Below are 15,903 nucleotides of genomic sequence, written 5' to 3'. Positions count from 1 at the left end.
TATGCAATTTTTGTACATTTTTTACTCGAAGTTAAATTGGGCGAATGCAGTTTAAAAAGGGGATTTTTTGGTTGTGCCATAAAAAAGCGGGTGCCGTGTGAAAACGGGCTTTTGGTTTTAACTTTGGGACAAATTCATTTTTGAGAGATATTTCCTATTTCGCAAACTAGAGATAGATCGAGAGAAAGAGAACATGGGCCTTGGGCTCGTCATAGGACTCATCCTCGCCATTTAGAAGAAAAGAACAAAAAAGACATAAACTTCAATGCAACGAGATGAACATGAAGAAAAGAAATTAATGGTTGTACATCTTATGTGAAGAGAGTTTTCAAACAACAGATCAAACAGTTAGAAAGTTTTTGAACCTAACCCCTTACCACCCTAAGATCCAGCCTCTACATCACAAAATGCAACTAGTAAAAAAGCCTAGGGAGAAAATAAAATGAATCTGAAGTTTCGAACCCTACCAGATCCTCTAGGAAGAAAATAGCGCCCAACAATGCTCTCCAAAACCAAATATTTTCCAGAAAGATAGAGATATCGAGAGATTTATGGATACAAAAATTGGATTTTCAAAACCCTAACCCTTGGGATCAATCATCTCTGTAAAAAAACCCAAGAGCTAGGGTTTTGGTACCCCTGTTTTCAATTGAACGAAACACAAATTGGATTTTGCAAAAATGGAAAGAAACCCTAACCCTACATCTTACCGAATGCCGGAAAAGGTCGCCAAAGATTGGGATTCATATGCAATATAACAAAAATTTCCTTTTAGAAAAAGTAAAGATAAACCCAGACCAAAAATCAAATCTAGGTAAAGAAGAAAACCCAAAGAAACTGTGATGCACCGGCGGCGGCAACGGTGAGGCGGCAGCAACGATGATGGTGAGTGCGAAAAGAGAGGTGACAGTGAATGGGAAAAGAGAGGCGGGAAGGGGAATAGATGAGATGATCTCGCACGATAGGCTAGTGGGAATGACCCTAACGGCACTTTAACCAATAAGTTAGTGGGATCAACCCTCACGACTAGGGGTGCAAGTTTGGCCTTAGTGGGATCAGCCCGGACAGGGTCAGATTTGGAAAATCCAACCCTAAGGGCGGCTTGGGTTCATTTTTTAGGGCTTGACTCAGGGTCGGATCGGGCTCAGGGTTGATATCTCGGGCCAACCCGACCCGACCCTGTTTACACTTTACCCCTGACCTGGCCCAACCCGGCCCTATTTACACTTTACAGTATATGTGACTTACCAAACCACAAATGGTCTTAACTTAAGATCATCATATTAACATGATTTTAGGGGCATGCCCTATTTATATTGGGGCAAATGGCTTGTATCTTCGAATAAGGTGGCCTCCACTACATTTTTATGTTTTTTGGAAAAATAAGTGCCATTAGTTTCAAACTCCTTACACTATAAAAACCCAAGTTGTAATGGCTTTTGGGCCATGGTTTTGGGCTTAAGTCCTAGGTTTTCAAACACATTTTTGAGTGTGTGTATGGTTTCCAAAGATTTAAACTTATGTATGAAAACCATTTGAAAACCTTTTGAAAGTGCATTTAACATAAAATCAAGAGGACTCTAAATACATTCTAAAAGTGTATACCATGAGTCTTCTTGGAATGTATCGGCTCCTTTGCACTTCCTTGGACTTCTTCGGCTTGAGTGAACATCTTGAACTTGATTCAGCTCTTGTGACTTTTCCTCCAATCTTCAATACATGTTGTGACGTGCATGAGGTGTCACCAAGGCATGTTCAACTCCAAGCTCCTTCTTGACACTTGCTAGGAATTTGTAAGATCTTCATGTTGAGCTTCTTGACTTGAACATCTTCAATTGATGATGTCTTCATTGTGAGTGCAAGCTCTTGGTTCCTTTGATCCTTGATCCACAAGCCATGTGTTGAGAAGAGTTGTGTAATGACGATTATGACATGAAATTCATGTATACAACGTAACACCTCAAAGCAACACATTATTCCATAAATGCTAATCAATTTAGTTTGCTAGCATCAAAACAAGAAGGTAAGGCGAATGATTAAACCCATGGGAACCCTTGGGCTTACATGGATAGTAGAGCTTCGACGAATGGAAGTCCTGCGCTCACAGAAAACACGTTAGGGATCCCAGAGTTGTGACTCTCGGAGACCACTCCGACACTTAAGCCAGAAATCGGCATAGCAGGAGAAACAAAGCGAAATGAGAATTGGAAGATAATTTTTACTAGTGATTGTGAAGTATTGAAAATGCGTGCCTTGGAGCATGGGGTCTATTTATAGAAGAGGAGATCACAATTGTTTATGAGACTTGCCTTAATAGGAGTCTTTCCTGAGGCGATTTCCTTAGAAGATAACTTCTATATTTATCCGGATAAGCACCAAGTTTGCTCATGGGAACTAGTTTCTATTCTGGTCGAGCGTCCTTGTTCGCTGAGACTTTCTTTTTGGAGCACTTTCCTTCTTAGATAAGGTTACTAATTCGTGGAGATATAGGATCCTACTCGATCTTGCTTTCTAGGTGGCAAGTTCGGTTTCCTTTTATACTCCATGTCATGTTTCAAGCATCTAACGGAGGTGCTAATTTTACCCCCAACATTATCCCCGCCTATAAAAAAACATAATGCTCCCCACTTCCTTGAGCCGTTTTTGGGTTGAGGAAGTAGTCTTCAGGCTTCGGAGGTCTTTTGCGTTTCTCGGTACCAACCTCTAATGAGGCGTCCTTTAGATGCTTAACCCAAACTTGATGAAGCTTGGGGGTTTAAAGCTCGGAATTGTGAGTCCGTCTTAGGCATATCCGAGCTCCTTGGAGATTCTAGAGTAACTTGGGCGAACTTCAACACTTGGTAATTTATGGAAAGTCATCTTTTGGCTGGAATTTGAAATGTCATGACGCTTCATTTAAAGGAAAGACGAGTCTCTTAAGAAAACGTTAACGACATCTATTCAGACAGAACGGTGTCATGCCATAAATGACATCTGTAACAGTGTCATCATGGGCGTCATTTCAGTATCAAATATGTAAATGCCACAAGGTGGGGGTCCCATCACCCGAAATGACGGGACCGCTCCCCCATGCGGGCTGGCTTGTTTCGTACCGTCTCTTTCCCATTTCTTCTGCTATCAAACAGGGTAGGTTTTCTGGCGATTTTCCTTCTTCCCTAGCGATAACTTTTCTGTTTCCGATCATCTTCTTTGGTGAATCTTTCACTTTCAGCGAATGTCTATTTCCTAGAGCTTTCTTTAATCGGTGAGTTCCACCCTTTTCCCCTTCTTTTCCTTCTTTTCTGTTTCCTTTTCACTCATCTAGTTTTTCCGATATGTCGAATGCCACGGATTCCCAGAATCCAGCAACAGATTCCCAGAATCCGGCAACAGATACCAGTCACTTCTCTGCATTGAACACACCGTTGGTGGTGAAGGTGAGCAAGAGTATAGACTTGGACGTGAGAGACAAACCTACGTAGTCACTGAGAGAGTAGGGAAAGGAAGAGAGGAGAGTGACTCTGAGGCCACGACTAGGGGTTCTTATGTTCCGAGTCTGGTGCATCACCGACTCATGATAGGAAATCCAACGAAGAGTCGGGAGTTTCTAGAGATCGAGATTGACCTAGACCTAGCTGAAAGGTCATCATGAGCGAGAGTGTAGACTTGGACGCGAGAGACAAACCTACGGTAGTCACTGAGAAAGTAAGGAGTGGAAGAGAGGAGAGTAACTCTGAGGCCACGACTAGGGGTTCTTATGTTCCGAGTCCCGGTGCATCACCGACTCGTGATAGGAAATCCGACGAGAAGAGTCGGGAGTTTCTAGAGATCGAGATTGACCTAGACCTAGCTGAAAGGTCGTCATGACGGAAGGTTTCGGACGAATCAGGAGACAACATAGATAGCTTCCCTTTAAGCACGATATTGAAGAACAAGATCCAGTCTGCTAGTTATCAAGGGGAAAGGTTCACAGATTAGAGGGTGCCATGACCTTTGTGTGTCAGTTGAGAGGGAAAGATATAGATAGGATCAGGAAGAAGTACCAAATTCCAAAGAAGTACAGGCTTCGCCTTCCCAAGGCCAACAAGCGAGTTTGCGAAAGCTTGGAGGAAGGAGAAGTTGCTTTCTACGAGGAGGCCTTCAGGGATGGAGTTTGATTTCCTTTACCGAACATCATAGATCCAGCCGTGATGTTCTATGGAGTAGATCCTACCCAACTACTCCTGAATGGATGTCGTAATATTCTCGGATTCATGGTGAAGATTCAGGTGTTCAAGGCCTGAGTCTCACTGGAGATACTTTGCAAGTGTTTTCCCTTAAACAAACAAGGAGGAGAGGAAGGGTGGCTGTATTTAACCCACCGAAGGGGGTTAAAGGTAGCGACAGGAACCCCTTCTTCCATAAAGAGATGGAAGAATGAATTCTTCTTTGTCAAACCCCACCCCCCGAAGGAGTAAGTGGTCGTTTCCGACCCTTTGGAATAAACCAGTGGAGGAGAATAGGAAGTCGGTGCCGGAGTTGGGCAGTGCTGAAGAAATAATTTCCAGGGAAGTTTTGAGCGGTTTGTGATAACCTGCAACGAGTTTAAGTTGAAGAGAAATTTGGTGAAGAACAAGTTGAGTACCTCCGTACTTAGTTCTGATGAGGATGAGGACAATGATGAAGAAGAAGTTGAAGAAGAAAAATGAGAACATAGCAGTAATTTCCCTTAGCCGACCTTCTCTTAACTGTTATATTTTATTTTTACTTGTCCAGAATTTACTCTTTTTTGCAGAGATGGCTCCGAAGAAAGGCGTGCTCCCTATCTTGGACCCCTCAATAGTTGATGAGGCTCGGAGGTTAGTAGCATTGGGTCCAACTCTGAGAAGAGCCTATCTTGGACCCCTCAATAGTTGATGAGGCTCGGAGGTTAGTAGCATTGGGTCCAACTCTGAGAAGAGCCAGTGGAAGGTCGGAGAAAAATGCAAGCACTTGGTGAAGGGAAAGGATTACTGAGCAAGAAGGTGGTAACGGAGGACAAAATTCTGGCAGATCCTAAGGTTGTAGGAGGATCCACTAAGGGCCGTTATACAAAGGTTGACGGCTTTAAAAAGGCTAAAATGATTCCGCCACATGGTTCTGGAGGGCGGTAAACCCAGGGCGAGGTATTCCGCCCCGACTGGTTCATCCTTTGGAAGTGAAAGAGGAAGAAGGCGAACAAAATGAGGAGGAAGAGGGAGGAGCAGATGGAAAGGAAGGTGGAGGAGTAGAGAAGGAAGGTCCTTCAGCAGTTGAGCTCAATACCAATGAAGACAATTAGGTGCATGCTGGAGAGGACCTTTCGTTATTATTATCCAAGTCCTCTTCTGCTCCTTCCTCAATCTCTAGCTCCGGTGACTCATCATCAATCACCTCCCACTTTTCTCTTTCAAGAGTCCTCTACTATCAACTCATCAACTTCTAAGGCTTAGGCATACCAATGTATTTTGGCATCTTCCGAGGCTTTTCCTTGTCTGTTTTTCTGTAATTCAAACTTCTGTAATCAGAACTTTCTTAAAACTTATTTTATAAATTGATGTAGTGTAGTGGAGTAGTGGGGATATGGCTCATTTTTATGGCGAGCCAATCACTTAATGTAATCGGCCGAGGAGCCTTTCTGTGCAAAGACCTTTAATGAAGTGCTTCTCTCTCTTCTGTCTTTGATTTTCTTCATTAAACTTTTGGAAGAATGGTGAATTAGTTTGGAAAAGTAGCTGAATTTCGAGACTTTATTCCATAAAAGGTTAAGTCCGAGCTTCATTTCTTTGGCGACTTTCCCGAGCTTCCTTCCCCAGCTGCTTAAGAGTAGACAGGGCCGAGCTTCTAGACTTCTGACCTTAGGAAGTTGGCCGGCCCGCATTTACTCTAAGGAAGTTGGCCAGCCCGCATTTACTTTCCCGAGCTTCCTTCCCCAGCTGCTTAAGAGTAGACTTCTTTGGCCCCTTGGCGCTTTATGGAGAGAGAATAGTCTCTACCGTACCTTAAAAGGTACAGTGTTTGGGCATTCCCTTTGTGCCTCGTGCACGTCAAATGGTCGTCCTCTCGAGTGATTAACTCGGAGTTGGCAGGCCCGCATGTCCTTAAAAGGATCAGGAGATTTGTACTAGGAATGTCTAACACTGATATCCAAGCGATCAACTCCAGTCACACACATATCCCTGGTTTAGGATCTGCAGATCCTTAACAATAAGAGTGGTCGATCCCTCTTAAAAGCAAGGATGACCTTCCTCAGGAGCTTTCCCCTTCCAAGTCAGCTTAAAGCACAGTTAGGTGGGTGTTAACCTTAAGAGACTAACTAGGGACGGCGACCTTCTACCTCTTGTGTGTACGGCTGAACCGCCCTTGGAGATCACTGGAGTAACACACGCACACACACAACTTGGAGACAATTTGGAGACAAAAAATGAATTTTTATTCATTGAATATGGAGAACTTTTTACAAGACGAATGAATTATTCCTGAAAAAAAACATAAAACGAAATAAACTAATACAACTACTTACTGATAAAACTTTCTCAGGTTTTCCATATTTCATGAGCAGGGGATTGAAGTTCCATCTAAAGTTTCAAGCAGATAGGCGCCTGGTCGGAGAACTCGGCGACCTTATAAGGACCTTCCCAGCTGGGGGCGTGTTTTCCCACATTCCACCGGTCGGAGACTTCTGATCGACGAAGGATGAGGTCTCCAGCTCTTAAAGCTCTTTCCTAGAGTTGTAGTACCTAGCGACCCTTTGCTGGTAGGCGGCAGTGCGTATCCGAGCTTTCTCCCTTGTCTCCTCAGGAGCTTGGCATTTTCTCGCTCATTAAAATTCTGAACTCTGAAGGACATGATCCCAATCTCTACTAGGATCACCGCTTAGACCCCGAAGGCTAAGCTGAATGGGACTCCCCTATTGTGGGTCAGGTTGTGGTGCGGTAGGCCCTTAGTACATTGAGAAGGTTGTCCGCCCATGACTTCTTGGCGTCCTCCAGGCGCTTCTTGAAGCTCTGTAGGAGGATCTTGTTGGCGACTTCAGCTTGTCTATTTACCTGAGGGTGCCCTAGCAAGGTGAAGCGTTGTTCAATGCTGAATCCGTCATAGAACTTTCTAAACTGGGGGCTGGTGAACTGCATGTCGCTGTCTGTTACCAATATCCGTGACATTCCATATCAACACACTATATCGTGGTAGAAGAACTTCTCTGTTGCATTGGAGTCAGCTTTTGCTACGGCCTTGGCTTCAACCCACTTGGTGAAATAGTCTATCGCGACGTAAAGCATAGTACGCTGTCCACTGGAAGGAGGGAATGGGCCTAGGAGGTCCATCCCCACATCTCGAACACGATGGGACTGGCCATTGGCGTATACTGGGTGGCTGGGTGGCGCGGCATCGGGGCGAACTTCCAGCACTTCTCGCAATTTTTGACGAAGTTCTGTGCATCCTGGACAATCGTGGGCCAGAAGTGGTCATGCGTGAGAATCTTCTGAGCAAGGACTTTTTGCCCCAAGTGATCACAACAAACGCCTTCGTTTACTTCTCACAAGGCATAGTAAGTTTGGAGAAGTCGGAGGCACTTTGAGTACGGCCAAGAGTATGACCGCTTGTAGAGGTCCTTCCCCACAAGGACGTATTGGGCGGCTTGGGTGACTAGTCTCCAGGCCTCCTTCCGATCTCGGGGGAGCGTACCATCATTCAAGTACCAGAGAAAAGGATCCATCCAACTGGGCTTGGGGTCGAGCTCCATGACTTCTTGGCGTTCAATGTTTGGGGACATTGAAGGATCTCAGTGTAAACTGTGCCGAGGTTCTAGTATTGGATGATGCCATTCCGTTTTTGACGAGGCATCGGCTTTGGCTTACAATCAAGAATTCATGTACCTTTTTCCAAAGTAATTCAACATTCCATGTTCCTTTGCCTTATATAGGCCATTTATTTGCCCTAGGATAAGCTGGGAGTCACTATTAACTTTCAAACTAACTGTTTTCATCTCCTGCTTCATTATTGGAGGTTTTGAACTCAAGTTGCAAAACGCATTCAACCAGGAATTTATCAGGACCGGGTTTTGAACTCAACTACTACAAACTCTGCGTCCAGCAATCAAGTTGTAAGTGCTGTGGCAGTGTGTGTGTGTGTGTGTGAGAGAGAGAGAGAGAGAGACAGAGAGACAGAGAGCTGTGTTGATTGTCCTATCACTCTATCAGCTACATGCTACTCCTATGGTGGTGAGACTCGCAGGGAAGAAAGCATGGTTTTAAAGGGTTGAAGTCACTGATAAGAAATTGGGGGCAGCGAAAGGGCGTCACCCAGCTCATCACCGGACAACCCGAGAGGGAATGGGGGCACTTGAGGCCAAGGAACCAACAAATTGTCATCTCTTTCCAAAGGGGCACTTCCACACAATTTCATGAGGTCCCAACAAGAACAAAAGCGAATAACTATACTAAATGACAACAGTCTACTATATTGGCAGAATCTCATACACATTAGACCCACCATTCCCTGAATAAGATAAGTTTAACCCATGAACTAGAGAAATCCATTAATCATGCAAATATCCAAAATCTTAAAACCAAAATCGCATTTCAAGTCTCTTTTCAACCCAAGTAGCTTTCTTTCATTCCAGGCTTATACAGAACATTGAGATCCGTCCTCGTAAGCTTTTAATATCCAGAACAAAAATACAACCAAGTTATCAAACTAAACCAAAAAGCACAGCAGCATACTCATGGGCGAACAGGGTTTGGAGCTCCAGCGGGGCGAGGTGCTTGCCCAGGCTTAGGCATATCATCCTACAAAGACAGCACAAGCCAATAAAAAAACACCATTTACAAACCACCATTTACTCACTGCATTATAAGTGTATCGTAAGATTCTCAAAACCCATATTAATTGATGCAGTCACAGAGTTAAATAATATATGACAACAGTAACTGCACATAAACTACATATTTGCATGTGCTAATGGTTCCGAATATTTATGTTTTTTGATAGGTAAGCTGGGATTGAACCTGTGGCCTCAAGGTTGAGAAACAAAGCATCAACCATTGAGCTACAAGTCCAATCCCATGGTTCCTGATATTTTAAACTACAGAGGGCACGAGCCCTGCTGACAAACAAATTTCAACAGGTTGGTTTGGATAAAATCAATCTACATGGAATGATGTAGCTCATTACTGTACAATACTAATAGAGGAATGCTAAACTGAAGGGCACCATTGCAAAAACCAGCAACAAGGGCACCCTTCAGTATAGCATTCCTCATATTAATAATGGAACATTCATTTTTTCAAATTATAATTAATAAATAAAAGAAAATTATCAAAAACAGTCGGATAGGTTCAACTTTGAAAAGGCAACGGCCTTCAAGCAGAACCTGGCCTCTACAGAGAACCACAAGATTGGCGATTTTTTTCCAAAATATTTAAAAATGAAATTGTCACCACGATAATTATTGCAAGTGGATGAAAATCTGGAGGACAGCCATACCAAGTCATACGATAATTATTGCATTTTCATCACAACTCGCTACCCCTCTAGCTGATTTGGGCATCTCCTCCCAAGATCTATATACTCAGGCTACACTTGGGGGAAGCTTTCATTCACTAGTGCATTTGCCAGTGTTTCCCTCCCTGAATTGATGCTAGCACAAGGGGTTAAAACTTGCCAGCATAGCCAATATCTATGGCCAGAAGTAGCCAATAGACCAAAGGGATCACCCCTTATCGATGGTAAGAGCTATTAACACCTTACTATCCGATTCATCAATCACATCACCCATGTTGTGGTGAGCCGAAGCCCATCAAGTAGAGCTCTCGTTTTCTCAAACATTTTGGTACCTCTGCCACAGAAAAACGACAATGCCATCAAAACCCAATCTTTATCCTCACGCATGATTCCACCACATCTGGACTCACCAGGATTCCCTTTGGCTGCTCCATCAATGTAGAACCCCACTAACTGGTCTCTTCCACCATATACTTTGAATTGTAGTACAGAAAACAACAATACACATCTGATCCATCACCAATCTCGATAGCATACTAGCTTTCTTCAGTGGCATGAAGACTTTTGGCCATATTTCTTATACCCTCTGTAATCGCCTAATAACCCACTGCATTGGATTCACCCCACCCTCCATGCTTCTAGAGCAACACTCCTTCCAGATATCCCAAACAATGATCAGAGAACTGCCAAGAAGAAATACATCTTGAGATTTCCTCTTATGAGCACGATCAAAACAAAAGACTGCAATATTAAATCATTGTTGACTAGAAGGTGAACCAACTTGGGATTTCCTCCTACGAGCATGCTCAATCCAAACCTAGCAGATTGAGGTGAACAAGCTTCACTTTCCATATTTGAGCAAAAAAGACCAAATACCTCCAGCTAGATCGTTGTTGACTAGAAGGTAATCCACATTGTCCTCATGGTGCAGACAGCACATGCACGTAGAGGTCAACAGCATTGTTATGTCTTTGACCCGAGCATCCACCCATTCTACATTGTTAAACACCTGGGATCCTGAACTGATATTCGGGATCCTACGACTCTGGGTCTTTGTATGCTGAAGATGATTCGAAATTTTTCAATCTGTTTTATCGACTCCACTTCTTGGGATTCCGATATTTCTAAGAAGTTGATGTAGGGGCATGTTCCCTTCTCCTTTTTGTTATGGATTCTATCTTTTTTTTTCTTTGTTCATTCTTTTTCTTTTTTTGCTTGGATGTCGAGGATGCCCCTACTCCTTGATTTTTTGAACTCGAAATCCCATCGGAATATATGGCCCAAGTATTCTTTTGAGGCTCATATTCTACGATTGTGACTTTCTTGTCCGAAAGTTTTATCTCAATCTTTTCATCATCTTCACTTGATATCTGCTATTCGTCCTTAAGACTTTCTCACTTCACCGACCTGATGTCTAAAATTGAGGGAGTCTCACATTGAACAGTGCCAAGGCAAGCTCCCGATTTATCCTCATAGAACCAAGCAAGACTTCTTTGAACCCTCTAAATAGGTTTATCGATTCTTCGCGCTCTTCGGGAGATAAAGTTTTGCCAATCCGTATTTCCCGAGTTTCGGATTTCTATACCACTATCCAAGGTTTCGATTTCATCTTCAAGTGGCTTTGCTCGACCTTTTTCCTCTTGTTTGACCATCTTTCAGATCTCAAAGGGAATTCCGTTGGCATCCTCATCCGAGGAAGGGATCTTAGTTCTGTTGTTAACATTAGATCCAAGAGCGAATACACAAGAATATTGACAACACATGAATCACATATTCATTTCATTGAAAATTTCAAGTACGCCAGTGATAATTTGACACGCCACAGTGGGCTCTACATCAAACTAAACAGAGGACTGGACACTGACTCACAATAAAAAAGACCAACAAACACACCATACTAAGACTTGACACTAACATGATCAGACCTACCAACATTAACAAGAAAGTTGGTACATAGACAACACATGACAAACTCGAAATAGCAAAGAATTGAAAGCATACAAAAGACATATTGTGAAAGAAGTCAACTTACGCTAAAAGTGCATGGGCGACGCACCTTCCTCAGTTGGCTAGAGAACTAATTCTAAAAATAGGATGTCAGACGGGGCGGCCCCACAAGGTTCTGTTGACCTGGCTCAGATTGATCCTGGATAACCGGTATCGATGGAATCTTCTTGTCCGAAGAGGCTAAGGTCCCCATCATCCATCAATTTTTGGATTTTAAATTTTAGAGCTTGGCAGCTTTTGGTTCCCCATGGCCGCGACCTTGATGATACTTCACAGATTACATTCTTGTTGTAGTGCCTCGGAAGAGGATTTGGAGTGAGGCGTGGGGTCAAGGGGAGTTAGTGAGCCTTCTTTGATTAGCTTCCTCAAGACAGCTGTAGCTGAACAGGGTAACTGAGAAAATTCACTCTGGAGGGCAGAGAGAGTAGATGAGAGAGAGAGGAGATGAGAGACAGAGAGGGTGAAATGATATATTCACCCCCTATTTTTACTTGGGACAGCACCTTATAGTGTATTACATGCTTGTAAAAGTCTTAGTCTTGTTCTAGAGAGTTATTTTAATGAGTGATTAATTTTTATCTTTTGTTTATATGATTTGTAGTTGTCTTCCGTATTTGTTTTTTTGTTCTCATCTGACTATTCCATATAAAGGCTTTTGATCAATGGCTTCCCTAGTTTTATATGACTTCGAATCGCGTTTGATTTGCTTCTGGTAGATTTCTTACTAGTATAAACGTTTCGTCAATAAGTATTGCCATCATGTTTCATGTGTGTTTCCCTTAGGTTCCATGTACATTTCACTTGTTTTTCCAATATTTTTCTCTTGCGTATCCAAAATGTTTCCCAATACGTTTCACATGTGCTTTTCTATCGTCTCTCATTTCTCGTTTCCTTTCTATTATTTTCCCGTGCTTCACATTTTGCTTCCCGAATTTGTTTCCCAACCTGGCAACTATAGTCTAGACAACTTACCTCCCTCAATGGGTCAAAGGACCAATTCCTAGAAAGATCCTCCATGAAAGTCGAAAGCATCCAAGCAATGTCGATTAGGTCTAAGGAGACTGTGACTCCTTTGGGGTATTCAGGTCCAATTTTATTTTTTTTAAATGGTATTTTCAAGTCCAATTGATACAAGAAATTCTAACAAAGCATGTGTATGGTGTCTATGCTTGCCGTTGCATTCATTCGGAGTAGCTTTATTGTGGTATTGTTGAGGGCAAGATTTTAAATTTCGACTGAAATCCGAAATTTCGGGTTTCGGTCAACCACGAAATCAAAATTGCAGTAAATCGAAACTTTACATTATTTCGATTGAAATTTTGAAATTTCGAGTTTCCCTTAAATTTCGGACCGGGATTTCGGCAAAAAATCTGGAATATATTCATTATTATATCTTCCAGAAATTTCAGCTGAAACTGCCGAAATTTGGGCAATTTTCGGCTGAAATTTGCCGAAATTTCAGGGGGATAAAATAATATGTTTTTTATGTCGTGGGATTTAGAAGGAAATTTCGGCAAAAATTTCGGTTTCGGTGAGTACCGAAACGCACTCCGAAACTGAAATTTAAAACCTTGGTTGAGGGTGATTCCCTTAACAACATTGTATGGCTGAAGGATAAGAAGAGTTTTTCATGGAGGTTTACTGATTTTTTGGAGATTTTTTATTTTGCTCAAAAGGGCTGAGATTGTTGCTAGACATGTGTGGAGGTCCACTAGAAGGTTGTTTGGCCAAAGCAAGGCCAGCTAGAGATGAGATTACTTTGATTTACTTCCTTCGTGAGGTCTAGGTGTACTTTTTTTCTTGTTTTTCATTTGTTTGTCGTGTTGCTTTCGGTCTTCTCTCGAGCCTTCGGGCATTTTATGGAATCGTCATCATTTTTTGTCTCACCTTAACTAGCAAGCCAACTGATTTTCACCAATCTTATCTAGTACAGATTAAGAACAAGAAAAAAAGGACAGAAGCATTGAGAAATAAGAGTGATCAATTGCCCATCAACTGAATAGCAGCAGTCAAAAATCCCATTATCAAACAAAAACCTAACTTCTAAATTCTAATTCAGCAAAAATCATTCATTTACTCTTATTTTTCTATCATTACTTAGTTATGACTAACCTTCGTACAAAATTACAGAACAAAAATAAACATACCAAATGGAGCAGAAAACAAAGAAAAAATCTACAGCTACTTTCAAGCAGAATATTTCTTTGTATCAAATATATCACAGAATCAAAACCATAGCTCAAGAACCTAAAAAAATCTGAAAAATGAGTGTTTTAGAAAATACCCGGCGCCTAAAGCGTTGCGGAGGCTCACGGTTCCTCCTGGCTACACGAGATCTAACCCTCACAACATGTGAATGGATTGCACAAGAAACGCAATACTGCATCTTGGCATACAGCTTTGGTAGAGTATACCCTAAAAGAAACCCATTTTGATCAGTAAAAAAAGATTGAGTACAACCAATGAATCAGGAAATTAAGCAAGTATTACCATCATAAACACAGGCTTCTTGAACATCCCTGACAGCAGCTTGCTCAACGATGTTCCGCACAAGAAACCTCTTGATAGCTTTGTCCTTGAAGAAAAACAAAGGAAACAACGATCAAGTTTTAAACCCGGGGTTTAACATAGGGCTCTCAACTACTGTTTCTGATTAGAATTAAAATGTTAAAAAAGAAGACCTAAGGTTTCAATTACGGTTTTCCGATTAGCATTCCAAATGCTCGTTTCTGATAAAGGATTCATGTACTGCTATTTTTGGAAAAAAAAAAGGCTTAAAAAGAAATTATTTCAATTGCTCGGTTCTGATAAGAAAGTGGGGAGAGAAGTCTCTAGGGTTTCGCATACTTTTTTTCCGATAAGAAAGTGAAGATAGAAATATCAGTTTGGATTCAAGGAATTCTTTGGAAAAGTTTGGAAAGGAAAAATATTTCTACACTTTCCTATGATTTTTACACACACACAAACAGATAAGTTGAACCAATCCTACTCATTTTTTCTTAGAGAGGCCTTCAATTTATTATACCATCCTTCTAAATTAACCACAATCATATCTATCATTTGCCTCTAATTTTTTTTCACAAGTAAAAATTTTCTGTCAGAAATATTATTCTCGCAATACAAACAGGGCCTTAGTGTATTTGTGATTAGCAAGAGCTTTATATAGAAAAAAATTCCAAGGAAAAACGAATGCAGGGTTTTCGATTAACAAAACTAGATCAGAAACCTATGGAAAAGAGATCGAAGAGTGAATATAATGAGATTACCTTAGGGCAACATTTTCCACAGTTAGAGCAGCGGATGAAGTTCACATGGCCACGGCCGTGCTTGTTGCGGCCACCATTCCTACGCTTGAACGTCTGTAACAAACACATAAAAGAGATTAGTCAATAAGAAGAAGATTAGGAACCTAGGGTTTTGATTTTTCGGTAGATTATCTCACCATTAGAGATTGTTTCTGGTTTTTGGAGAACCCTAACCCTAGATTTGAGGTTTTTCCTCCTCCTCTCGGTTCTAGGGTTTCTACTACCGAGAGACAAGAAGATGCGGGTACTTATAGCGGAAGATGCCCTTAGAGCTTGCTACGGCGTGACGGATAGAAAACAATCCTTCGGTTCCTCTTAGGTGGGGCATATGGCAAAGGCTAAATGTACATTGCGTGGGTCCTTTCAACGAGTCCCACCCACTACCATGGACCCCACCTTGATCGGACGATCCTAGATTCATCAAGCCTAATTAGTACTTTGCTAAGAAAAAGATAAACCGTTGATTTCTTTTAAATCTTTATCTTGGTGATGGGATGCATGGTTTTAAATTTCGGGATTTCGGATTTCTATTGAGACCGAAACCGAAATTTGGCGAAATCTGAAATTTTGGGTTTTACCAAATTTCAGCCGAAATTTCAGTTTCGGCAAGGGCCGGAATACATACTGAAACCAAAATTGATGTCCTTCTACATTGGACAGACCATGTAGGCTTCGTCCTCATGATGCTCTACACGATCAATGGTCTCAATTATGCATACATAGCCCCATGCGGGACCCAAAAGTTGATCATTAGGATTAATCTGACGGTGATTTGTCTGTCTACTCACATGAGTGTAATTTGGGCCGGGGTCCGATTGAGCTTTTGCTAAAAAACGAATTGGAATCAACTCGGGCCTAACTCTTTTTCTTTCTTTCTTTTTTTTTTTCTCTATTTTTTTTGTAAAACTTCAACCAAAATTCTCAAAAAAGTCCCACGTTTCACCCTACTGCTGCCCTATTCATTTGAGATTGTGACAGTCGATGGTGAGGAACCAACCCCCAAAATTAAACATAATTTTGGGCCAATAATCGGTTGGGGCCCTCACCATCGGCTGTCAAAATCTGAAACGAACAAGGCCTTAGTCATAGAATGATTTTTTCTATTTCTCAT

At 41.8% G+C, this 15,903-nt stretch overlaps 1 protein-coding gene across 1 annotated transcript; it reads right to left on the bottom strand.

The window, feature by feature from the left end:
* Positions 1–8,489: 8,489 nt before the first annotated feature.
* On the bottom strand, positions 8,490–15,089 carry LOC143880212 (small ribosomal subunit protein eS26y-like). The gene is made up of 5 exons (XM_077383024.1): positions 14,930–15,089; positions 14,754–14,846; positions 13,978–14,062; positions 13,772–13,902; positions 8,490–8,765 (listed from the first exon to the last, which is right to left on the bottom strand). The coding sequence occupies exons 1-5, from the start codon at positions 14,930–14,932 to the stop codon at positions 8,700–8,702; spliced, it is 378 nt and encodes a 125-aa protein (XP_077239139.1). The 5' UTR covers positions 14,933–15,089; the 3' UTR covers positions 8,490–8,699.
* Between the last annotated feature and the right edge of the window lie 814 nt (positions 15,090–15,903).

This window comes from Tasmannia lanceolata, unplaced genomic scaffold (genome assembly GCF_043159265.1).
Source record: "Tasmannia lanceolata isolate RefF3 unplaced genomic scaffold, GAP_Taslan_0.1 ptg000006l, whole genome shotgun sequence".
Lineage (NCBI taxonomy): Eukaryota > Viridiplantae > Streptophyta > Magnoliopsida > Canellales > Winteraceae > Tasmannia > Tasmannia lanceolata.
The sequence above is the reverse complement of the archived record's forward strand: the minus strand, read 5'-3'. Positions and strand labels throughout refer to the sequence as shown.